The sequence below is a fragment of the Xyrauchen texanus genome, chromosome 38 (assembly GCF_025860055.1).
Source record: "Xyrauchen texanus isolate HMW12.3.18 chromosome 38, RBS_HiC_50CHRs, whole genome shotgun sequence".
NCBI classification, from domain to species: domain Eukaryota; kingdom Metazoa; phylum Chordata; class Actinopteri; order Cypriniformes; family Catostomidae; genus Xyrauchen; species Xyrauchen texanus.
Window position 1 is genome coordinate 10,971,069 of NC_068313.1, and position 27,415 is coordinate 10,998,483.

Here is a 27,415-nt window from a genome sequence, read left to right on the forward strand (position 1 = left end):
CGCGGCATCCATGCACAACTAACCACGCGCCCAACCGAGAGAGAGAACCACATTATAGCGACCACGAGGAGGTTAACCCAACATGACTATACCCATCCTAGCAACCGGGCCAATTGGTTGCTTAGGAAGCCTGACTGGAGTCACTCAGCACGCCCTGGACTTGAACTTGCACCTAAATTGAAACCATTGAATTCAAATTATTAAGTTGAAACAACAACATTTAAATTGAAAATCAGAGTTGAGTCTAGTAACCTTAACTTAAATAGTTAAGTTCTTTCTATATGGACACCAAGTTAAGTGAACTTAATTACACAAGATTTGGAGACGCCGTTACTCAATTCTTAATTCAACTGAGGGAACGAGTTTACTCAATCAGTTCAATAGAGTCAACAATAGGGTTCAATAGGGTTTTCATTGCTGGGCTAAATACAAGTTAAACTCTACTGACAGAATCTGTGACATGATATAATTACTAGAGTCAATCATTGTGATTCGTCCCTTAGTTTGTAAAAAAACTAAACAATTCACAATAGAAGTCTGTTGGGGAAATGTTAAAATTAGGGCTGTCGATTTAACAAGTTAATCCGGTGTGATTTATTATGTAAAAAATAACATGTAAAACAAATTAACGCAATTAATCATGTCCCTGGACCGTTATATGGAATATTCCACCGTCGGAGCAATTCAAGCTTGAGGTACCACCTGTTTACAGCAGAGGACAGTAAGAGAAACTACTGCTATAGGCAACGTGCAGCTGTACAGAGAACAAACCACACTCTTGACACTAGTGACAGCACAAGACATTCAGCTGGACGGAGACATTTCCAGAATCTAGGGATCTTGAGACTTGTTTTTCTAAGTTGCAAACTAGATTTAACTTGACACAGTAGTGCTTAAGTTTAATTCACTTAAAGTACACCCACAATGTAAAATGTTATCATTGTTTACTCCGCCCTATGCCATTCCTAACCTATATGTTGTTATATTTTCCATGGAACACAAAAGGAGAATTTTAAAATGACGGTGAGTAAAATATGACAGGATTTTCATTTGCGTGTAAACTATTCAATTAACTTGGGATATTCCTTTAAAACATGCTGTCACTCCCTCTCATTTTCACTCTTTCATGCCTGACAGCATTATATCAATCAATTCATATTCTCATGGTGGTGTAGAGACTGGAATTACACCTACAGTATGAGCCAATGTGTTTTTTTTTTCCACAGGTAATGACTCACATGCACATATCTTCCATACGGTGAGGTGGAAATTAATTAAAAAGTAAGAAAGTAACAAGACTGCAGGGCTGGTTAGGGACTGATAGCTGTTTTAGTGAAATGGCAGATGTCCCGGTGATGGTAGGATGCTTTTATGTTGAACATAAAGGGAGTAAGATATAACGAGAAAACACAGGAATAGAGAACTTGGAAATTGAGAAAGTCAAACAGTGGTGACACACAGAACTAGATGAAAAGGAAGAAGAGCAAGCAATATTTAATGATACTGGGAAGAAAGAGAGAGTAAAAGCGGGAAAATGTAGTTGGTGACTTTTCTCTCACCGGGGGAGCAGCCAGCCAGCCGTACTTGTCCTCTGTTCGGTTCATGTCCCGGTCGAAAGCGTACAGCTGCCGATAACGCAGGTGATCTGTGTCCACAAGATTGAACTGTCGGCGGGCGTAATGGTAACTCTCATTGTTGCCGACTCGTGGAAAATCTAGCCATTCTGGATGGCCAAACTCATTACCTGTAATTAATGCAAGAGAAGATTTTAGAGAAAGTATTTAAAGACATAATTCACAAAATGAATATATCTGTCTGTCTGTCTGTCTGTCTGTCTGTCTATCTATCTATCACAAGGCCTAGCAACCTGCCAGAACACCTTTGAAATGCCTAGCAACAAAGTAACCAAACATTCCAGAGATTCAAACTCCAACTGTCAATTTTTTTTAAAAAGTAAACAAACCATCTCCCTAACAAATGGAATGTTCAAATTGAGCCAAGAGATTAAAATGGAATGTTCGTGAATTCAAACTCAAACCTTCAAAAAATTTTAATGTAGAAAAACTGTCTCCCAAGCAAAGCCAGAATACCCCAAACAAACAGAAAACCTAGCGATCAGCTAGAACAGCCTAGAAAAGCCACGTCTAGCAACAAATAAAAATAAATACATAATAATTCCATAGCCTTACATTTACGAAATGTTCAAATGAGTCAAGAAGCTGAAAAGGAATGTTCATGAATTCAATGTTCATGAGCCTGCCAGAACGCCATAGAAATGCCTAGCAACCACCCAGAACATCTTAACAAGTGACCAAAATTCCATAAACTTACCCACAGCTTTGTTTTGTTAAACAAATTTGTTAACCACTCCAAAGATTTTATATTAGCAAACTATAGTTTTGGCAAGTTGTTGAATGTTTCACTTTTAATTGACTATATCACAATTCCAGTGGGTCAGAATTTTACATACACATACAAGTTAACTGTGCCTTTAAGCAGCTTGGAAAATTTCAAGATTTTAGACAAATAGCTTCTGATAGGTGGTGTACTGAACTGGAGGTGTATCTGTGGATATATTTTAAGGCCTACCTTTGATTGACACCATGGGAAAATAATCAGCCAAAAAATGTTGGACATCCACATGTCCAGATCATCCTTGGGAGCAAATTCCAATGGCCTGAAGGTACCACGTTCATCTGTACAAACATTAGTATGCAAGTATAAAAACCACGGGACCACTCAGCCATCATACCGCTCAGGAAGGAGACACATTCTGAGATGAACGTATGGTGCGAAAAGTGCAAAACAATCCCAGAACAACAGCAAAGGACCTTGTGAAGATGCTGGAGGAAACAAGTATCTATATCCACAGTAAAACAAGTCCTATATCGACATAACCTGAAAGGCTGCTCAGCAAGGAAGAAGCCACTGCTCCAAAACCACCATAAAAAAGCCAGACTACAGTTTGCAAGTGCACATGGGGACAAAGACCTTTTTGTTGAAATGTCCTCTGGTCTAATGAAACAAAAATTGAACTGTTTGGCCATAATGACCATTATTATGTTTTGAGGAAAAAGGGTGAGGCTTGCAAGCCAAAGAACACCATCCCAATCGTTAAGCATGGGGGAAGCAGCATCATATTTTGTGGGGATGCTTTGCTGCAGGAGGGACTGGTGCACTTCACAAAATAGATGGCATCATGAGAAAGGAAAATTATGTGGATATATTGAAGCAACATCTCATGACATCAGCCAGGAAGTTAAAGCTTGGTCGCAAATGGGTCTTCCAAATGGACAATGACACCAAGCATAACTTTAAAGTTGTGGTAAAATGGCTTCAGGACAACAAAGTGAAGGTATTGGAGTGGCCATCACAAAGCCCTGACCTAAGTCCACTACAACATTTGTGGGCAAAACTGAAAAGGTGTGTGCGAGCAAGGAGGCCTACAAACCAACAGTTCTGTCTGGAGGAATGGGCCAAAATTCCAGCAACTTATTGTGAGAAGCTTGTGGAAGACTACCCACAGTGTTTGACCCAAGTTAAACAATTTAAAAGGCAATGCTACCAAATACTAACAACGTGTATGTAAACTTCTGACCCACTGGGAATGTAATGAAAGAAATAAATGCTGAAATAAATAATTCTCTCTACTATTATTCTGACGTTTCACATTCTTAAAATGAAGAAGTGATCCTAACTGTCCTAAAACAGGGAATGTTTTCTACGATGAAATGTCAGGAATTGTGTAAAACTGAGTTTAAATGTATTTGGCTAAGGTGTATGTAAACTTCAATGTTGTTTACAAAGGGCCAGTTACTTATATGAAAGGCTGTTGCTGCCACACAATGTGTGCTCCTGCATCATAAAATCACCTTTTATACAGCTTACAGAAATAAAGTATTATAAGGGGAAGGACGTTCCATAGCAATTTAATTAAACCAATTTAATATCAAATATTAACACTCCAATAAAATGTTTTGTTAGATTGACACTGTTAAATCGACAGCCATGACAAGTACATGTACTAGCAAGCAGTCCTCTGATGTTGCCAAATAAACAAAAAGCGTCCTTTTATTCCCGATCTCAGCATTCAATAGTTAATTGATCATTTAGATAGTTTCAACATTTCAAAAGGCCACCTCTTAAAAGGTACCAAATTGGTTTGGTATACAATTTTCTTTGAAGGAAGTCTGAGATTTCTATAAGCATTGAAAAGGTGATGCGAACTGCCCTCAGACCTCAAAACTACCTTTCCCTCCCAAACCACCCCCTGCAGTGAGCATTCACTTCAAAGGCGCTCACTAAACACGCTGTCATTACCATGGCAAGACGAGGAAAGTGTGCATCTTCAAGATCTATTCCCACAGCGTTTTTTTTTTATTTTCAAACAAAAGAATGAATGCTAAATGAGTTCACCGACCTATATTCACAACATTTCCGAAAGAACAGAAAGAAACACTGAAAACACAGCATAATGAAATGGGTAGACAAGGATATAGGACTGAATAATGCATTATGAAATGTAAAATGACCTTGTCTGAGGGTTAAGTTAGAGGAAAAGGAAGGATTGCCTTTTGATGTCCCTCAATAAATTGTAAAAATATGAGAACTTGCCAAGTTGGCTGACGTTTCTTGAGGGTATATTAATTTTCAAAGACAAACAGTTTTATTCACTAAAGTAAAACATTTTTTTTTCTCTAAAGCTATAATTATTATGCTCTACACCAAACCCTTAATTTTAATTTAAGGTTTAACTTTTAATGATGGCTGAGACTTTGCATATTACTCAAAAAGTATGTCTGGGTCAAAGTGAATCTGAATGATGAAGGTCTCATTTTACATATCCAGAATCCACATGTTACTTTTTGCTACACTTGCCCATGATGGCTTAATACTGATGTCCTTATGGCAATGGAATTATTAAGCTGTTTTTCCCTGGCATATGTGTGACAAACAGCGCAGTCCTGGTGTCGCTTGCTGCATTATACACAACCGTCTCTGTGAAACTGCACCGGTCACAAAAATGTCAAGACACATTATGATTGTGTCCCTCACATTTTCATTTTGGTGGTAGTAATATTCCACATACTGTTTGAGTCACCACATGGAGTTCTGGAGAAATAAACAAAACTTAAGGCATTGTAGACAAACTCATAAACTTTAAAGATTTCAACTTTTCCACTGAGGAAATAGTTGATAGAGTCGCACATATTTTCTTTAGTAGATGTACTTTCATTTGAATAATGAATGTCCCTTATACCATGTGTAATGTTGAAGTACATAGATAAATTTCCAACCAATTGGTGAGTAACCCCATTTAACTGACTAGCTAAAGCCAGTTTTCATCAAATCCAATGCACTTATTAAAGGAATAGTTCACCAAAAATAAAAATGCTCTCATCATTTACTCGCTCTGATGCCATCCCATATGTGAATGACTTTCTTTCTTCTACAGAACACAAATTAAGACCTTTAAGAAGAATATCTCAGCTCTGTAGGTCCATACATTGTGTGTGAACGGTGGCCAGAAATTTGAAGCTCCAAAAAGCACATAAATGCAGCAAAGAAACAGTTCATACACCTTCAGTGGTGAAATCCATGTCTTCAGAAGTGATATGACAGGTGTGGATGAGAAACAGTTCAATATTTAAGTAATTTTTTGCAATATATCTTGACCTTTGACCAGCCCAGACCAGTAGGTGGTGATATGCACGAATAATTTGAATCGCAAAAACTCAAAAGAAGAATGTGGATGTGAAAGTGAAAGTAGAGATGTTTGGTAAACAAGGACTTAAACATTGATCTGTTTCTCACCCACACCTATTAAATCGCTTCTTATGACATGAATTTAAACCACTGAAATCATATGGATTTCTATTATGCTGCATTTGTGCTTTTTGGAGCTTCAACTTTTTGGTCACCATTCACTTGTATTGTATGGACCTACAGATCTGAGATAGTCCTCTAAAAATCTTCATTTCTGTTCTGCAGAAGAAAATTGTACACATCTGGATGGCATGAGTGTGAGTAAATGTTGGAGAATATTAATTTTTGGGTGAACTATCCCTTTAGCACAACGGACACCAATGAAAAGGATGTCAATGAAAGCAAAAGCCAATGCACTCATGAATGCACCACAGAAGTCAAGAATTTCTCTTCAATAAAATGGCTTACATTTTGGTTTGTTCCTGATCAAAGCCAAAACATATGTCTTCGGAGGACATATGACATACGAGTTGCATGCGACTACTTTTATGATACTTCGGGGTCATGATAATAAGCTTTAAACTGAGACACTATCAATTGTCATTGTGTTAAAAAGACGGACTGAGATATTCATTAAAATTTCTCCATTTGGGTTCCGCAATAGAAATCATACAGACACGACAGGAAGTCATACAGGTTTGGTATAACAATAGGGAAATTAAATGATGACATAATTTTCATTTTTGGTGGGCTAATCCTGTACATTAGATTTGTGTCACTCTTTGATTTGTGCCATTTTTCATAACCTGAGAGAGGCTGACAACCCTAATATTAGTGATTGACAGCAAAGTCTGAAGCAGATGGCCGTTGAGTTCACAAGCAGTGCTGGAGAGGACAGTGAGGGAATATATTTGCAAGCTGAGCGCGAGCAGCGGAATAAAAGCGAAAGACGGCGATGTGACAGTCTTGTCAAGCGGAGTGATGAGATAATGAATCCGTCATCAGCTGACAAGACAACATCATAAAACAACAGTTGGGTAATTGAATTCTGTGGAGGCGCTTTGACGAGAAAGAGAACAGAGGCAAAACAATGGTGATGAGGCAAGTTGTTTATACAGAAGGACAGAAAGAAAGGAGCACCGGAGATGAAAATAAAAATGGATGCCTGGATGAGGTGGAACAGACAAGGAATGACAGCGCTTTCTAATAAAATACATTAAGTAGCTGTAAAAGAAGTGTCAAACATTAAGTAAACAGAAGGGGGAGTACAGATAATAGCCGTTTCAAAACCTGGTGAGCTGCCTCACTGCCTACTGTACATAGCCAGCTGCATTGTAAAGGCTAGTTCACAGAGCCCCAACAAATGCCAACAAACGCACACTTTTATCCTGTAGTTGGGTTAAGTATGTTCACCCTGTTGATGTTTGCTGGGTATAGTGGGAATGCCAGTTTTGTTACCCAACATTCTAAACCCAAAAAACACATTTCAAATTTTTGCAGTTTCTTTTGGTAGTGTGAACCAGCCTTTAGGCAGCATCTGAACAATCATGTGACGAGGGTCACTTAGCGGATGATAAGAACCACGTCACGTTACAAAGCACAGGTATCACACTTAGAATGCGAAATATCTGTGGTTTATGCCACATACTATGGTATAAATCAGGATATTTCCCCATTTCCCCCAACGCTGGGTTTATGATGCAACGCAACCAAAATGAGACTCTAAAAGCACACGTCTGACACACCGGTACATTGACACGTCCCTTATAAAGTCCTTACTATAAATCTATTTTGGACAGATTGGCGAATTCAATTCCAAAATGGATTGCTGTGGACTGTAGGCCAGTGATTGGTCAATGTTCAATGATATGGAAATACTGTAAATATATTGACACTTTTTACATTGTCTTATCAATGCTATACTCGTGTGCCACAAGAATGTAATGCATTTAATTATTTGAATTGTTATATTCATAGTATGTAATAATTATAATTATTTAAATACAACAATTTATCATTATTTCATCTATATATATATATATATATATATAGAATTCTTGTTATTTTAGTGCCTTTCTCAGCATATATTTATGTATGTCATTAATTGCGATTAGTTAATCGGTATCTTCTGTAATTATTTACATTAAAAATATTCATTGATTGAGAGCCCTAATGAATGACATTATATTATACAGTATATGACATACTATATATTCATGTTTTAAATGTATTCTACTTGAATAATATTATTTTAGAAGCCTTAGCCTTAGTGATGTACCCAAAAGTAATTAAGTCAGTAACTGTAATCTGCTTACAAGAATTCTAAATATAATGCATTAGACTACTTTTTGAAGTTATTAGCTTACTGTAATTTATGACTTCATAATCAGATTACACCCAGCTCTAAAATATTTTTGCACTACTTCAAGAATGCACAAAGTGACGTCGATGAGTATGCAGGTTGGAGGATGAAAAACCAGTGCAAATGTGCAAACTGAAAGCTTAGAAGCATCTATTATGCAATTTCTGTATGTGTAGCTGTGATGAGGAGGAGGGCAGGAACCAGACTAACCATCAAAATAATGTTTAATGAAACCAAAAGACACAAAACATAAACACACACACGGCAGCTGCGTATGGCGCTCTCTCTCTCTCTCTCTCGAATTGCCGCATCTTGCGCACTTATTCCTCTCTTCAGCGGATTAGCCTGATTGGTCCGGCCCCGCACTCCTCCTCATCACACTAGCATAGGCTTTATTCAAGCAGTCAAACCTAAATGTAAAAATGCTAAATGTAATATCTATCTATCTATCTATCTATATCCATTGCTAACTATTTCTGAAGGTTTTGTTTGGTGTCAAATATAATGAAAGACTATGTTAATATGTTCAGGTGTTGTGAAAGAATTTTGAGCAGCCCCACTATTTGCAGCTTCATGTAGTCGCTGGATGCCGAATGGCTGCAGCAGTGTGTACATTCACAGAAAACAATGGCTAATGGTTAGTTGTTGTTCAACTGTAATGTCCGTTGTGAAATCATATCGACTGATTTGGAACGCTAAACATTCTGCAGCCAGAAACACACAAATAGGGCTCCATAGGATTAAATTCAACAGATTTTGACATTAGCATGTGGCTAAGCTAATGTTGTGATACTCTTGGTAGGCATAAAAATATGTAGCACACACAAATATCAGGTAAAAGGATCCACTTTTAACTACACAGAACTACTGTCTGAATGAGGACAAGTAGGGGCAAGCGAGGTGAGTGAGGTCGGGATTCAAAACCTGCGAGCCAAAAGCTCTTGTGTGTGCAGACCACTGTGCCACAACTCTGACAGGACTGAACTATATATACATATACATATATATATACACATATATACATATATATATATATACATATACATATATATATACACATATATACACATATATATATATATATATATATATATATATATATATATACATACATATATATATATACACATATATACACATATATACATATACACACACACACACACATATATATATACATATATATACATATACACACACACACACATATATATACATATATATATATACATATACATATATATACATATACATATATACATATATATATACATATATACACACATATATATACACATATATATATATATATATATATATATATATATATATATATATATATACATATATATATATATATATATATATTAGTTTTTTATTAATAATTCTTTCTGTATTAAATCACTGATTTTAGTTTCTTTAGAAGTAACATTTCTCTTGCTTCGTACGCCATCTTGGATTTATACAGCTTGGCCAAAACATGGTATTGTAGAAGGCAGAATAAAGTTGCCTACCTTTGGGAACAGGGGCATGCCTACATTGACTTAAAATGCATGCCTCCATAAGCAGCTGAATAGGTTTTGGAGCAACTGACGAAGACAGACAAATCTGTAAGCTGGCTAATCCCTAGATAGTGCCACATTTTGAAATTCTAAAAATATGGAAATTGGAAGATAACCAGGGAATTAGAACAATAACATTCACAGCAGGTAGAATGTTCTCACAGCTACCCCAAAGGCATGTACATATGACACCAGTGTACACAGTTCCACAAGTGAAAAGTCGACTTCCTTTGAAGAATAATGTCTGTTTGCTAGATTGTTGTATATGAGGTGTTGGAAATGTTTTTCACATGTTTAAAAGTGGAGTATACAGTTTTCATTTAATATATTTCACTCTGAGCAGGAAATATACAGTATATAGCAGATGATGTGCAATATTACTCTCTCATACACCTTTATTATGTATGCAGGTGTTCCATCATATAGATGGATGAATTTCACAAAACAAACTGTCAAGAAATCTTTGTCATTTAATAAATTATATTTTGCGTATGAAGCAATTTTACATTTAAGAGCATTACAATTTTGCTTTGTGACTTTTAAACCCCCAAAGTTACCATTGCTTGCTTAGACAAGTTTTGTAGAGCTCCCCACTGAAATCAATGAGAGTCTGCCATAAAATATATATATTTTATTTGTGGATGATTTCAGTAAACATTTTTATACAATCCAGAACAACAAAACATACATGACTGCCTACTCAAATAAAAAATAATATAAACGAAAGCAAAACCTTATCTTATGAACCTGGTGGACACAACAGCTGCTAAAGGTAGGATTGATCAGTTACATATTTAGGGTGGGGCTTAGCGAAGGGTCAATATTTTTTTTTAATGTTATTACCTTAGTGCAAATAAATAAATAAATACTAAATAAATAAAAAAATATGCTATATTATTTAAATTATATATTTGTAGAGTAAAAAAAAATAAAAATGCCCAGACAGCATGATCTTCATTACTGTTAATGAGAATAATCTCAATAAATTCAAACGTTTTAGGCACTTGGGAAAAATCTTGCATGGTGAGGATGCCTTCAAAGATAATACCATATATAGTTTTAATTGATCAATTAATGTCATACAAAGACCAGTAAACATAAAAAAGCTAGATTAATAGCTACCACTGTTGCCTTCAAAACAGCACCAACTCTCCTTGGTACACCAGGATACAGTTTTTCTTGATTGTTGACCGATAGGATGTTCCAAGTGTCATGGAGAATTTGCCACAGTTCTTCTATCAATTTCAGCCGTCTCAATTGCTTCTGTTTCTTCTTGTTATCCCAGACTGACTAAATATTCAGTGGGGGGGCTCTGTGGGGACCATGACATCTGTTGCAGTGCTCCCTGTTCTTCCATTCTATTTGCAAATGAAATGTGTGGGAGTCTAAAATGTATAATTCCTATCGGCACACTAAAGCTGAAAATATAAATAACCATCTTAAGAAAAATGTTTTTGTGAAGCATCTTATGTGCCTAAGATTTTGCACAGTACTGTATATATACACATACATACATACAGTTAAAGTCAGAAGATTACATCCACTTAGGTTGAAGACATTCATTTTAACCACTCCACAGATTTCATATTAGCAAACTATAGTTTTGGCAAGTCATTTCGGACATCATCTTTGTGCATGAGTAATTTTTCTAAAAAATTTTACAGACCGATTGTTTCACTTTTATTCACTATATCACAATTCCAGTGGGTCAAAAAGTTTACATACACTAAGTTCACTGTGCCTATAAGCAGCTTGGAGAATTCCAGAAAATTATGTCAAGCCTTTAGACAATTAGCCAATTAGTTTCTATTAGGAGGTATAATGAATTGGAGGTGTATCTATGGATGTATTTTAAGGCCTACCTTCAAACTCAGTGCCTCTTTGCTTGATATCATACAACAATCAATAGAAATCAGCCAAGACCTAGGAGAAAAAATTGTGGACCTCCACAAGTCTGGGTCATCCTTGAGATAAATTTCCAAATGCCTCAAGGTACCACATTCATCTGTACAAACAATAGTACGCAAGTATAAACATCATGGAACCACTCAACCAGGAAGGAGACACATTCTGTCCTAGAGATGAATGTAATTTGGTGTGATTTGGGGTGCTTTGCTGCAGGAGGGACTGGTGCACTTCACAAAATAAATGGCATCATGAGGAAGGAAAATTATGTGGATATATTGAAGCAATATCTCAAGACATCAGCCAGGAAGTTAAAGCTTGGTAATAAATGGGTCTTCCAAATGGACAATGACACCAAGCATACAGTAAAATGGCTTCAGGACAACAAAGTCAAGGTATTGGAGTGGCCATCACAAAGCCCTGACCTAAGTCCACTAGAACATTTGTGGGCAGAACTGAAAAAGCATATGCGAACAAGGAGGCCTACAAACCTGACTCAGTTACACCAGTTCTGTCTGGAGGAACGGGCCAAAATTCTTATTGTGAGAAGCTTGTAGAAGGCTACCCGAAACATTTGACCCAAGTTAAACAATGTAAAGGCAATGCTACCAAATACTAACAAAGTGTATGTAAACTTCTGACCCACTGGGAATGTGATGAAACAAAAGCTGAACTAAATAATTTCCTCTACTATTTAGACATTTCACATTCTATAAATAAGACAGGGAATGTTTTCTACAATTAAATGTAAGGAATTTGAAAAACTATTTTTGTATTTGGCTAAGGTGTCTGTAAATTTCTGACTTCAACTAATACAGTGTGTGTATATATATCTTGACCAGCCCATCTGGCACCAACAATAATGCCATGGTCCAAATCACTGAGATCACATTTTTTGATTTTATGCACAGCACTGCTGCCACTTAATTGGCTTATTAGATAATCGCATGGATGATCGATAGATGAGTATTGATAAATGAGTAGGATGTTCACGCACAACAATCTCTAGAATTTACTCAGAATGATGCCAAAAACAAAAACATCCAGTGAGCGGCAGTTCTGTGGACGGAAACACCTTGTTGATGACAGAGGTCAACAGAGAATGGCCAGACTGGTTCAAACTAACAAAGTCTACAATAACTCAGATAACTCTGTACAATTGTGGTGAGAAGAATATAATCTCAGAATGCTATTCTGAGATGCGGTTTGGTGCTGTTATGGCAGAACGAGGGAGACCTACACAATATTAGGCAGGTGGTTTTAATGTTGTGGCTGATCGGTGTGTATAAATCATAATAATATTAATATTATAATAATACGTTTATTTTATATAGCGCCTTTCTTCAAACTCAAGGTCGCTTTACAGGACTAGAGTAAACATATTTTCAAGTTGAAGTTTTCAACAAAAACCTTGTAAAGGCTTACACTAAAAAGTCCTTAAAAAGTTACAAGCTTGAAATATGATAGACACAAAACTGGAATATGAAACCGCTATTAGTTCATTAAAAAGTGGTTAGATGTGTCAAACAGTGGCCCTTCAAAGATGCTGATACCTTCTAGCCATAAACCTGTCTGGGCTGGAGTGCTTTATTGTGGCACAGGCCTCATGCTGGCAGCTTAGATTCCCAATTGAGAGAGAGAGAGAGAGAGAGAGACACACACACACACACACACAGGAAAAGAGTGTGTAATAAATTTAGAACCGAAGCAGAAGTTGAGCTCAAAGTTTAGTGTTTGCTTTGTCATGGTGAAGAACTTCAAAGACCGTGTTTGATAAAAAGTTGTATATAGAGCTGAAAAATTGCCCTGTGATACCAAGTTATACAGCAGCAAAATACAGAGTTAACTTCATAATTAGGGAAGTGTAGCATGAAGGGGTTGAATTGACTATACTGATCAGCTACAGTAAATTAATGTATAAGAATAAGTCAGAGCTGTGCTGTAGCAGTTAGTCCATGTGTCAGAGTTTAAATCCAACTTTCAACATTTCTTGACCCTAATTCTCCCTCTTTCTCCCATCATTTGCTGTCCTCTCTTTACTATATTATACTAGACTGTACTGTACAATACTCAGGGGTGGGCAATAGGGGGCAAAGCCCCCCCAAAATGGCTTAGTAAGTAAGCATATTAAAATCCACAGGAGGTTTCACTCCAAGAACAGTCACCCTTAAATTAAGTAAACCCTTTTAATAGTGAGCCAAGTCTTACAGGGATAGTTCACCCAAAAAATGAAAATTCTCTCATTTACTCACCCTCATGTCATTGTATGGACCTACAGAGCTGAGATATTCTTCTAAAAATCTTCATTTTTGTTCTGCAGAAGAAAGTAAGTCACACACATCTGGGATGGCATTAGGGTGAGGAAATGAGAGAGATAATTTTTATTTTTGGGGGAACTATTTCCTTTCGTTGGACTGTTCATACAGGAAACATTTTTCAGTTTGTCTGTGTTGTTTTGAAATTGTTTCTTCATGCAAACAAGTGCTAGTTCAGGGCTTTTTAACCATTTAGGACATGCACCCCCATCTGTTTGTGTAATATGACATTTGCAAGTATCTCAGAACATACAACACACTGTGGATGTGCTTGTTATTTAGCATGATGTATGTGTAATTTATTTTGTGTAGGCTAATGTTCGTCATACTTTGGGAATTTTGTCAAATCGTGTTTGCTTCAATTAAGTGTATGCCTTAAACACTAGTAGTGTTTTGTTCATGAGCGTATCAGCATTTTGAACAAATCTTTTATGTAAAGGAATCGTTCATGTCCACTTCTATCTTTTCGGTTGTGAACGATTTATCGCCACCTACTGGCATAAAGATGTACTATGTGGAAACGGTGACTGAAAAAAATAGTACTGGTTGACCAGATTCAAAAGACTTGATAATCTCGCTCCGCCTTGACGGGTGCTCAGACCACAGGTGCTGGATGGACATCTTTGACTGTTTTGACACGTCTCACTGTATTTCAGCATTTCAAGCCATGAGAGCAGTGTTTTAAAGACACTGTATCATTGTAAATGAACTTCAACCTTTAAAACTGTGACACCAGACATCTGCACTTTATTCTATTCGCTGCTCTGCATCTAGCTTTTTTTAACACATGCGTTCTGTGTGACCGGCCCCTTATGGTGGCTCTGTGCTGCTTCCACTATTGCTATTTTTACTGAAATAGATATTCGAATATTATTATACAAAAAGATAAAGTTCCAAACTTCTGTATTCATTTCATCCCTTTCTGCAGCATTGCACTGCTGTCCGATTAAACCTGGTATGACTTTCACAGAGAACGAAGGAAGAAAAAAAAAAGAAAAGAGAAATTTATGGCATAAGGTCACACCCAAATTCAGACAATTATTAATTCCTATACTAGGACACGCAATAAGCAAAGATTAAATAACAAAGAATATATTTGGTGAACCTGATAACGTAGTTTCAATTGGAGACAAATTGAAACTACGTTTTTTCCCTTTAAAATGAAAACTGATGACACCATTTCAGGCCTCCTGGTCTTTCAATTTACAGCTTTACCCATAGCCGGGAGCTGCCCTTGGAACAAGGTTGTCTGAAAAACCCAAGCATCCATTAGCATACGCAAACAAAGAGCTAGATGAGGTGATCCTTTTAAAATGTGATTCAGGATTAAGCTCTGATGACCTATAGCTAAATCACATACAAACTCGTAGTCAGAAACCAATCAGTTTAGAAGTTTATCCTCCATTTCCATCTTACACAAACACGCCACACATTCAGAGTTGAAAGCAAACAGACTAATAGCTTATATGGGCTGTGGTTAACATGAAATAAATCTATAATGAAAATGTGGTTAGTAATGCCTTTATCATAACCTATATCAAAACAGTCCCATAGTCATTTGTTTAGAAAATGCCTTTGCGCTTCATGACTTCATGATGCTACACCTTCTTGCCAAATACATACATTGCCGCTCTCTATCACTCCATTTTTTAGATGTCGGTTTTACTAGTTCATCTTAGTTCAAGTTCATTCTTGTAATATAAGGGGAAATGTATTAATGATCAGACATCTACAGTATATTGTTCCATATTTCCAATGTTTCTATCAAAGAGGTCTATTAAAACCAGAGAGAGCTATCTGTTGGCATCATGCACCACTGGGTGTATGCAAACTGTTCAGGAGAAGACAACATTCTCACTGTGTTACTGAAGTATTTGACCCCCTCAGTTTACCACCAAAAACTACACATGCACAGAACTGGAGCATGCAGTGATGCAAATTATATCCCATCAATAGCGGTTCACTTCAGCGAACTGTACTGGAGATCACTAGAACCATACTTTTCAAGTGGACCTGGGTGAGGATCGCACCAGAGTTCGGAAAACATTGTTTACACAGACCAGACGAACCTGTGTGCGCTCCAAATGTGCTCGTATGAAAGTGTCCTCCAAAAACTGGCTCTGGCAAAACACCTAATGTAATGTGAAATATTTGCAATGTACTGTATATGTTATTTGCAAAACATTTATATAGCCAGAAAACACAGCTACTTTTGAATGGCTAATATTTTTTGACTACATTTTTCAGTTGCATGTCAGAAGCAATAGTGTAGCTTTTCCAGAGGAATCCAAATCATCAAGTTAATTGGTTGTTTTGTTGACAAAATTATCTGTATCTGTATCAGTTCATATGACAAAATGATCTGCATCTGTATCAGTTCATATGACAAAATGATCTGCATTTGTATCGGTTCATATGAAAAAATTATCTGTATCGGTTCATATGACAAAATGATCTGCATCTGTATCAGTTCATATGACAAAATGATCTGCATCTGTATCAGTTCATATGACAAAATGATCTGCATCTGTATCGGTTCATATGACAAAATGATCTGCATCTGTATCAGTTCATATGACAAAATGATCTGCATCTGTATCGGTTCATATGACAAAATGATCTGCATCTGTATCAGTTCATATGACAAAATGATCTGCATCTGTATCAGTTCATATGACAAAATGATCTGCATCTGTATCGGTTCATATGACAAAATGATCTGCATCTGTATCGGTTCATATGACAAAATGATCTGCATCTGTATCGGTTCATATGACAAAATGATCTGCATCTGTATCAGTTCATATGACAAAATGATCTGCATCTGTATCAGTTCATATGACAAAATGATCTGCATCTGTATCGGTTCATATGACAAAATGATCTGTATCAGTTCATATGACAAAATGATCTGTATCTGTATTGGTTCATATGACAAAATGATCTGCATCTGTATCAGTTCATATGACAAAATGATCTGCATCTGTATCAGTTCATATGACAAAATGATCTGCATCTGTATCGGTTCATATGACAAAATGATCTGTATCAGTTCATATGACAAAATGATCTGTATCGGTTCATATGACAAAATGATCTGCATCTGTAACAGTTCATATGACAAAATGATCTGTATCGGTTCATATGACAAAATGATCTGTATCTGTATCGGTTCATATGAAAAATTATCTGTATCGGTTCATATGAAAAATTATCTGTATCGGTTCATAAGACAAAATGATCTGCATCTGTATCAGTTCATATGACAAAATGATCTGCATCTGTATCGGTTCATATGAAAAAATTATCTGTATCGGTTCATATGACAAAATGATCTGTATCTGTATCGGTTCATATGACAAAATTATCTGCATCTGTATCAGTTCATAAGACAAAATTATCTGCATCTGTGTCAGTTCATAAGACAAAATTATCTGCATCTGTGTCAGTTCATAAGACAAAATTATCTGCATCTGTATCAGTTCATAAGACAAAATTATCTGCATCTGTGTCAGTTCATAAGACAAAATGATCTGCATCTGTATCAGTTCATATGACAAAATGATCTGCATCTGTATCGGTTCATATGACAAAATGATCTGCATCTGTATCGGTTCATATGACAAAATGATCTGTATCTGTATCGGTTCATATGACAAAATGACCTGCATCTGTATCGGTTCATATGACAAAATGATCTGCATCTGTATCGGTTCATATGACAAAATGATCTGCATCTGTATCGGTTCATATGACAAAATGATCTGCATCTGTATCGGTTCATATGACAAAATGATCTGCATCTGTATCGGTTCATATGACAAAATGATCTGCATCTGTATCGGTTCATATGACAAAATGATCTGTATCGGTTCATATGACAAAATGATCTGTATCGGTTCATATGACAAAATGATCTGTATCTGTATCGGTTCATATGACAAAATGACCTGCATCTGTATCGGTTCATATGACAAAATGATCTACATCTGTGTCAGTTCATATGACAAAATGATCTGCATCTGTATCGGTTCATATGACAAAATGATCTGCATCTGTATCTGTTCATATGACAAAATGATCTGCATCTGTATCAGTTCATATGACAAAATGATCTGCATTTGTATCGGTTCATATGAAAAAATTATCTGTATCGGTTCATATGACAAAATGATCTGCATCTGTATCAGTTCATATGACAAAATGATCTGCATCTGTATCTGTTCATATGACAAAATGATCTGCATCTGTATCAGTTCATAAGACAAAATTATCTGCATCTGTGTCAGTTCATAAGACAAAATGATCTGCATCTGTGTCAGTTCATAAGACAAAATTATCTGCATCTGTATCAGTTCATAAGACAAAATTATCTGCATCTGTGTCAGTTCATAAGACAAAATGATCTGCATCTGTGTCAGTTCATAAGACAAAATGATCTGCATCTGTGTCGGTTCATATGACAAAATGATCTGCATCTGTGTCGGTTCATATGACAAAATGATCTGCATCTGTATCAGTTCATATGACAAAATGATCTGCATCTGTATCAGTTCATATGACAAAATGATCTGCATCTGTATCAGTTCATATGACAAAATGATCTGCATCTGTATCGGTTCATATGACAAAATGACCTGCATCTGTATCGGTTCATATGACAAAATGATCTGCATCTGTATCGGTTCATATGACAAAATGACCTGCATCTTTATCGGTTCATATGACAAAATGATCTGCATCTGTATCGGTTCATATGACAAAATGACCTGCATCTGTATCGGTTCATATGACAAAATGATCTGCATCTGTATCGGTTCATATGACAAAATGATCTGCATCTGTATCGGTTCATATGACAAAATGATCTGCATCGGTGTCGGTTCATATGACAAAATGATCTGTATCGGTTCATATGACAAAATGATCTGTATCGGTTCATATGACAAAATGATCTGTATCTGTATCGGTTCATATGACAAAATGATCTACATCTGTATCAGTTCATATGACAAAATGATCTGCATCTGTATCAGTTCATATGACAAAATGATCTGCATCTGTATCAGTTCATATGACAAAATGATCTGCATCTGTATCAGTTCATATGACAAAATGATCTGCATCTGTATCAGTTCATATGACAAAATGATCTGCATCTGTATCGGTTCATATGACAAAATGATCTGCATCTGTATCGGTTCATATGACAAAATGATCTGCATCTGTATCAGTTCATATGACAAAATGATCTGCATCTGTATCTGTTCATATGACAAAATGATTTGCATCTGTATCTGTTCATATGACAAAATTATCTGCATTCCGATAAAACCGGGTATGGAAGGGGCTCAAACCGGAAGTGCATATAAACAAAATGAAACTGTTACTCTTACATTTATAGTTTCTATTAATACAATACACCTTGTATATGCCTTTTCATAATAATAGCCTAATAATAATAATACAAATTATTATAATTATTATTATACAATTATTATTTAATGAAATTATTCTTTTTTTTAACAGGTAAAGCTGAATTTGTAGGCTACATTAACTGTGGAATATGATATTAACTGTGGTTTCTCCTGGTATTTCTGATATTAATATCTTCTGAAACTGAATTTCCGTTTGTCTGTGCATGTATATCAACATTATTCTGGGGACAGGATGTGTCAAGAAAAATGTGTAATATCAAGCACACATTTTTCAGTGAATAATAAATAAAAATGTAAACATTAAGAAATGAAAGTAAATCAACATATCCTACAAACAGGTGAAAGTCCCATAAGTATATCAGGAATTTTTACAATAGGACACCATTATTTAGTTAAATAATGATACTAATACTACTCCTAATAATGATAATAATAGCATTAACATAAAAAAAAATTATAGTCTTAAGTCTTAACCAGATAATTACCTTAATCGCTGATGTGAATATAAATGTGGTCAACTTTAATAGACGAGTTTCGACATGAAATCATCACTTCAGGTCAGGAATTTAACATCGCACTCAGGTTTAGGCTATTAATGAATACATGGGAATCACATGTGAATCGTGCGATACATTAACATAGACATTTCAAGAAGTGAAAAGTGTATATGATGTCGTATCTTAGATAAAGTTACACTTGAGAAGCTCCTGACGTCTGAAATCACACCGTGCGCATTTTCATTCATAAGGTTTACACTTTAGAACTTTAGAGAAATATTGGCTGTTTCGGCAGAAAAATTAGTTGTAATTTTGGATGTGTTTATTTAAAATGTTGCTTTATCCATGGGCTTATTGAATAATCAGTGAAACAAATATTTTTATATTATTTGGATGAATCAGTTATTCGTTTTGATGTCATTATTATGAGCCTTTCTGAATATGGTATTCGGCTTTGGGCTCATCCCAAGTTAAGAGTATAATTCACGTTTGTTCTTCAGCCAGATCTTATGAAGGGATTTATGGACAGACCTTAGAAAATGATCATTCAATATACAGTGTACCATGTGACTATTTTAATATAAACAAACATACAGTATTAAGGGTGTTTTCTAAGTTAGCATGTAACTGAAGATGAAAGTGCTAGCTAGCTAAGCTAAATTTTCACTTTAAGAAAGTAGTTGAAGAGCTCTGGTTTAAGGTAAATAGTGAAACTACAAGTGTCGTTAAATGCAGGTACTTTAAATGCAAGTACAATGGAACAACACATATGTACATAATAAGTACATTGTTTCAAATGCTTAAGTGCATAGTAGTAGGTAATGATACCAAAATGTTATTTTACTATAAATTCTCTTCCTGCACAGTGGATGGAAATATGCACAAAGAATGTGAATCACAAAAAAACAAAAGGAGAACTCTTTGGTGAGAAGAGAGCTTAGGATTGCTGTTTGAAAGTAAAAAAGGACTTAAATATTGATCTGTTTTTCACCCACACCTATCATATCACTTCTGAAGACATGGATTAATACACTGGAGTCGTATGGATTACTTTTATGCTGCCTTTATGTGCTTTTTGAAGCTTTAAATTTCTGGACCCTGTTGACTTGCATTGAATGGCCATACAGAGCTGAAATATTCTTCTAAAAATCTTTGTTTGTGTTCGGCACAAGAAAGAAAACCATACACATCTGGGATGGCATAAGGGCGAGTAAATAATGAGAGCATTTTCATTTTTGGGTGAACTATCCTTTTAAGATTGCACTCAACTTTAACTCCCTAGCTCGGATTTATTTCCAAAATAACAGATATGACAGTGGTCTCGGACTTGATGTTGGCGAAGATGCAAAAACAACATTTTTGACATGTGATTCTAACATGGATAAACAGCCTTTTTTTTTTTTTGGCCAGTAATTTTTGTAATACTTTTAGCCCAAAATGCTGTGCTGCATGAAAAAAAAAAATCTGATTTTTAGAAGTTAATAACTTACTGATTGTAAGTTATTAACTTCTAAAAATCTGATTTTTTTTTTTTTCATGCAGCACAGCATTGTCTCTACACATGCCATAACAAAACATTGTTTGTTTACTCATTCATAATACATGAATGATAAAATTTGGGCAAGACGTTCACATAAGAAAATGTTCACTTCACTAAATCCTGCAGTAGTTTTACTCATCAAGAGAGCAGTTTGAATCTGATCATCGCTCTGTGGTTCTGAAGGTGATCTAGAAGTTTTCTCCATCTCTGAAAGTCAAGCATTCATTCATCTCACTCTATACCTGCTGATTTAATGATGAAGCCACTGAGGCGTTTCATTGGTGCCTCGCGAGTGTGTTATAATGTGGAGTCTCTGCCTCACAGCCCTCATCTTCTCTTTGCATTGCAAACATGGCTGCCGTCTCTTTGTGGCCTCTTAGCTCGCAAGCTGCTTCTGCCACTGGAGGGTAAATAGATGGGTTTCACCGAATTGCGGCCGACTCAAATTGATTTGCTTGCTCAAACTATTTGTTCTTGCTTGCACTGGCTAAATGACTCCACAGATATTCATCCACTGACATATCATGTCCTGTATTTACCTTTTTGTTTTGGCTTAGAATGATACCTTCATTGAAGTAACAATTAAAAATAAATAAATCCGCAATCTGTGCTGCGTCGTATGAATTTAAATAAAGTCAGCACACTTTCGGTATATTAAAAAGATAATTCAGGTGTCTGGATCACAGTAGTAGAGTGATGCTGTACAGTCCAAGCAATCTGCTGCATCCTCCGCTAAATAGCGCTCAGAATCTGCACACTAGATTGGAATTGCCTAAACACTCTCACGGCGAAATTGTAAGGATTCATATGAATTTTCTAAATTTGGCTAATTCGTATGATATCGTACGACTTTCACTACTGCTAATGGCGTCCATGTACATCGTTTCCACCTAATGCGTGCCAATGACTTGCTTCTGTCACACATAACCGCTTCCTATCATGTTTACTCACACTGACTACTGATCGGTTAGGTTTAGACAAGGCGTTTGGGTAGGGGCATAATATTAATAAGCATGTCCTTAACGCCTCGTGTGCAAAACTTTCGGGAATTCATATGAACAAACTTGTACGAAATCATACGAAATAGCCAGCTCATAAAATATGTACAAATGTTAATTAGACTTTGTTGGGAATTGTGGCATGCAAATTACGTTCTGCACAGATTTTGAAACCAGAATTGATCACTGTTGCCTGATCTGCATTCCTTTATGCCTCCTGCACACCGCACGACTTTCAAAGATGTCGGATCATAGTACAGTTCATATTACACAACTGTCTGTCTTGTCATGGAAGTCGTAGCGGTTTCAAATTACATGATGAATCCGCGACAGGGGTGAACACATTACAAAACATTTCACTATTGACGAATCCCCGACAACTCTGTCTGGACTCCAAATTACGTTTCACAACAGAGTACACGCAAGAAGTGATACGAGATACGAAAACAATTGCATAATCATTTGTTATGCATTTCATAATATGATGTTTGTTTTTAATCGCCTAAAAGCATCATAGATTTTATTGGTTACAATATGAAACCGTACCTCCTACTGAAAAATCAACCTATTTGCTTACCTGACTGTCCAAAAGAATTAGCAATTTCTCTCCAACTCTTCTCTTTCTCCACCCGGTTGTGGTACAGTTCAGATGAAACATAAAATATGCACTGGTGCTCCTGCCAATGTTCCACTAATCTTTCCTCCATTTCTTCAGTCCAATGAGAATTTCTTTATACCGCAGCCATGCTAGATGATGTTCTGTTGCAGGTACATCAGGACTCCTCCCACTGAAACTTCCTGTGTCCCGTTTCTTGCTCTCTCATTGGCTGTAGGTCAACGCTGCAATTGTGTTCAGTCAAAACATATTTCACATTGCGTGATTTGGAATCGCAGACAGGTCCAGATATTTAACATGCAAGATATCTCGCTGGCATCGGCGATGCGTCGGCACATCTTCTCTCAAATCGCGTCTTTGATCATTCATACATTGCTATCAGGCTTTTGTCGTCGATCTCCACAAAACTGTCGGCGAGCGAAAATCGGCCTTAAAATCATGTAGTGTAAACTCGGCATTAGTGAATCGGGCGCTAAACCAGCGTGCAAATAACCTGCGATTTTCTCAGACGCAATCTTAGTGAATTCTCCCCAGAACATGCATCTCAGTATGGTGAGTTATAGAGCACTTCAACATTAAAATAGAAGATCTCTTAGAGATTAATCAAGTTTGTTTCCTTGTGAGCAAACACGAAGGCCTGCTGTCTCTTAACATTTCAGATTTTTCTAGCCTTTGGCTGTTGAAGCTTAACTGACTCAAGAATATATATTCAGCTGGGGCACAACACCATTAGGCGGGTAATTTCAGCCAGCAGACAAAAGCATTTTACAGATATACTACATCTGAAGAGCAGAATGTGTCCACATCAGGCGATCCACATCTGTAGCTGTCATTACCGTTAGTGGTATTGGCTGTAGAACAGCAGCAGTAAACAATAACAGCACTCTTGTGTACATCAAAGATGAGTTGGTCCATATGTTCGCATACGTAGGGTTTGGGTAGTTTGTGATATGAATATACCCGTGGCACAGGAAAACAAATTCTCCCTGTCTTTGTTAAACTCTGGTTTACGGAGATTGATATTGATATGTTATATAGTTGTTCAGTGTCTCTGATCTACAGCTGACCTGGTCAGCAGGTGGGGCTAGTCCACTGTTCGGCCTCACTGCTGACCAAAGAAATGCAAGCTGATGTTCAACTTTCTCTAGGAATATGGCCACTTCTTTACACAGCTGTAATGATGCGGTAATATTACATCAAGCACACATGGGGTCTAATTATTATATCTGAAACAATATATTTTAACAGAAATCAAGAAGAGTTCTTTTTTTACATTATTAAATGGACAACCATATTTAATAGACTTTTACACCATGCCATAGCAGTTTTACAAGTGTTGAAGACTTTAGCAGGACAGGTTATTATGGCCGTACAGAAGTTTGCCAAACACGGTTCTGTTTCTGGTCCCGTTTCTATCTGATCTTAACAGATTGTGCGCCAAATTTCAACACTGACTGTTTTGTGAATCTGTCACAATGTAATGCAGACATTGCAAAGAAGCTGATACTGAAAGATGCAGCAGCACAAAAGTGGTGTAACGACACGCTCCTCCCTCTCATCATCGTCACCCCGCCTCTGAGGGCCGTCCTTCAGCCAGGCTCACGACAGGAATGGGCAGGAATGAGAAGAGGCGCATAATTAATAAGCCTTGTTTGAGCAGCGGATGAATGAGACACATCTGATTGTGTGTTTATTCCAAATTTATTACACACGAATAAAGCCTTTTTCCATTAGTCTAGCTAGTTGTAGGACCAGAACTAATCCGGACTGAGTAATGTTTACTTTATATGTTTAATAATATATAACAATGTAGCAAATAATTCCTCAAACAGAATGCTGTTTAAATCCAAATGTGGACCAGATTTGAAATCAATGCATGTGCAAGGACTCACCCATGAAGTTCAGGTATCCCTCCCCTCCCAGGCTGTGAGTAAGCAGCCGAATCATCTTGTGAAGCTGAATGCCCCGATCAATGATAGAGTTCATGGGAATCAGGGTGCTCATGTTGGTGTACATCTCCTTGTCCATCAGCCAGAATGCCAGTGTTTTGTCTCCAACCAGGGCCTGGCAGTGTGGACAAAGAAACCTTTTCAACATTCAAATGCCACATAAAGATAAAAATTATGTAACAAAACATATATACAAATTTCAGATGAGCAAATTTGTATTTAATTTATATTTATTTTCTAATAATAATAATAATAATAATAAAAAATGACTACTACTAATAATAATAATATAAACAAATTATAACAATTATGAAACATTTCAGCTTAACACATTTTTCTAAGGCCATCAGAATATTTGTGCTTGTGCTGTTAGAGTTCCTATAAAAATGTATCCTAAATTTAGGAAAAATGTAAGTGCGAACATATTGATGAATCATAATCAGTGAAAACATTTGCAAAGGTTTCCAGACAAATACACGCATGTGCACAAATACAAGATAGGTCAGGAAATTATGGCCAAAGAGGGCAGAACTGTATTGGGAAAGGTTGCGAGCTGGATTCAACCTCAATATGTGCAAACCGCCAAGCTAAGGCTCCGTCATTTAATAACATTTTAATTCACGCTTGCCACATCTGGTCTTTTGATGGAAACTTTATTGCACTGCTAAAATGCTGGTGTATTGATGAAGTATCACAGACAAGTTTTACTAGTTTTAGCACGTTCAAGTCAGCCTCACTCAAGTGTCTCATATTGAGTTGCACAGATCATTATTCTCAGACCTTGGAAACACAACATAAATAAAAAAAAAAACAGAAGAAAAGAAGACATAGAAAAACAACAACCTGTTCTAGCCGTGCCATTTGAATGTGTACAAACACGATGGATGTGTAAATTTTGCATTTCAGCCCATCCCTAGAGGACTACAACCTGTGGTGACACCAATTTCCATTCGCAATGACACATTGATTACATTTCCTTTTCTTCCCTTTGCTAGCAGAATGGATGTACATGGGGCAGAAATACCTGGTCGTGGCTCTCAGCATAGGCGATGCATTTCTCGCCGTATCGTCTGTTGGTCATTGTGAACACAATGTTTCCCATGTTCCAATCTTCATCCTTGAATTCCTTGAGGATCTAAAAATGCAAATGAATAAATAAATGGAAAGTACAAGGAAAAAAGTGAAGAGGGAAATGGCAACATTTACAATTTTACACCACCATTAGTTACACATTACAATGCTTTAATCCACCAGAGCACTGCAATAACACATTCTAGAGGAGATGAAGACTACTACTAATTTAACAACATGATCACATGGAAGTCGGCATGTTGTTTCTGAGAGTTCCGGTCCCCTAGGCTCAAGCACATTATGCCAATTCACCAACAAGCGGCATCTCCTAGAAGACATTTTTGCATTGGCTCCGCCGTGATTACTTTCCCCCGTGACATGACCGGATGCATGTTGCGTCAGCAGCATGGGAGACCAGTGTTTGGATCCCACGTTGAAACCAGAAAGTAATTTTATTAGCATAGTCATTGATAAGCGTGATTCTGAGGTTAAATTTTTCCCTCTAAAATTACACTTTTACTCCACTGATGGTTAGGTTTAGTGGGAACGGTTTACAAAATATGCATTCCTCCTCACTGTACTACAGCCTGTACAGCTAAAAACAAAAGTTGCGTGTTAGCACCAGAAGACCAAATAGAGCAACAACCTCATATGTTTGGGAGAAAATGCAACTCGCTTTTAGCGCCACTCAGTGGACATTTCACCTCAGAATTGCCGAAATAAGGGAAACACGTATTATAATTTTGCAAAAATGTATTTAGTCAAATTCTCTTAATGAGAACAGGCTAAATCTATACAATATCTATAAAATAACATCCTCTTAAATAGCTTCAATGTAGTTAGATACGTTTTGTTAGTAGCTTACACTGTAGCAACCTTTTCAGAAATTAATCTTGACTGCAGAAACTATTCTTTCGACAACTAAAGAAAGCTTCACTGATAATCTTCCAGATCCATCTCATACACTCAATAAACCCCAAAGCCCAGAAGAACTTGATTAAATGACAAAAAATATAAATGCAGTCTTCCCTACCACTCTTGATATTGTCGCCCCACTTCGATTAAAGACAATTAAAGAAATAAGCCCTGCACCACGGTACAATAATCACACTCATGCTCTCAAGAGAGCAGCTTGTAAAATGGTGCGCATGTGGAAAAATACAAAATTAGAAGTATTGGCTGGCACTAAAAGCTGCCAGGTCAGCATATTTTAGTAAATTCATAGAAAATAACCACAACAATCCTTGGTGTTTATTCAGTACTGTGGCTAAATTGGTTAGGAATAAAGCCTCAACAGAACCAGATATTACATCACAGCACATGGAATTATGCAATCATCTGTCATAGCACCTCAGAAAACAGTGTCTAATAATTTTCCTCAAGTGCAACTTCAATCCTTCTCTGTCATAGGTCATGAAGAGCTAACAAAACTTATCGAAACATCAAAAGCCACAAC

General features: G+C 36.6%; 1 protein-coding gene across 2 annotated transcripts in view; it reads right to left on the reverse strand.

Annotated features, from left to right (window-relative positions):
* LOC127631478 (1,4-alpha-glucan-branching enzyme-like) overlaps window positions 1-27,415 on the reverse strand; it is a 190,143-nt gene that overhangs the window by 51,925 nt on the left and 110,803 nt on the right. The window contains exons 11-13 of one of the 2 annotated variants that reach the window (XM_052109608.1): window positions 25,913-26,023; window positions 24,832-25,003; window positions 1,560-1,744 (exon numbers count right to left, since the gene is read on the reverse strand). In XM_052109608.1, coding sequence (XP_051965568.1) covers window positions 1,560-1,744; window positions 24,832-25,003; window positions 25,913-26,023 — 468 coding nt within the window. Of the gene's footprint in view, window positions 1-1,559; window positions 1,745-24,344; window positions 24,538-24,831; window positions 25,004-25,912; window positions 26,024-27,415 lie in introns of those variants that run through there. The other variant, XM_052109609.1, reaches the window with a different exon arrangement.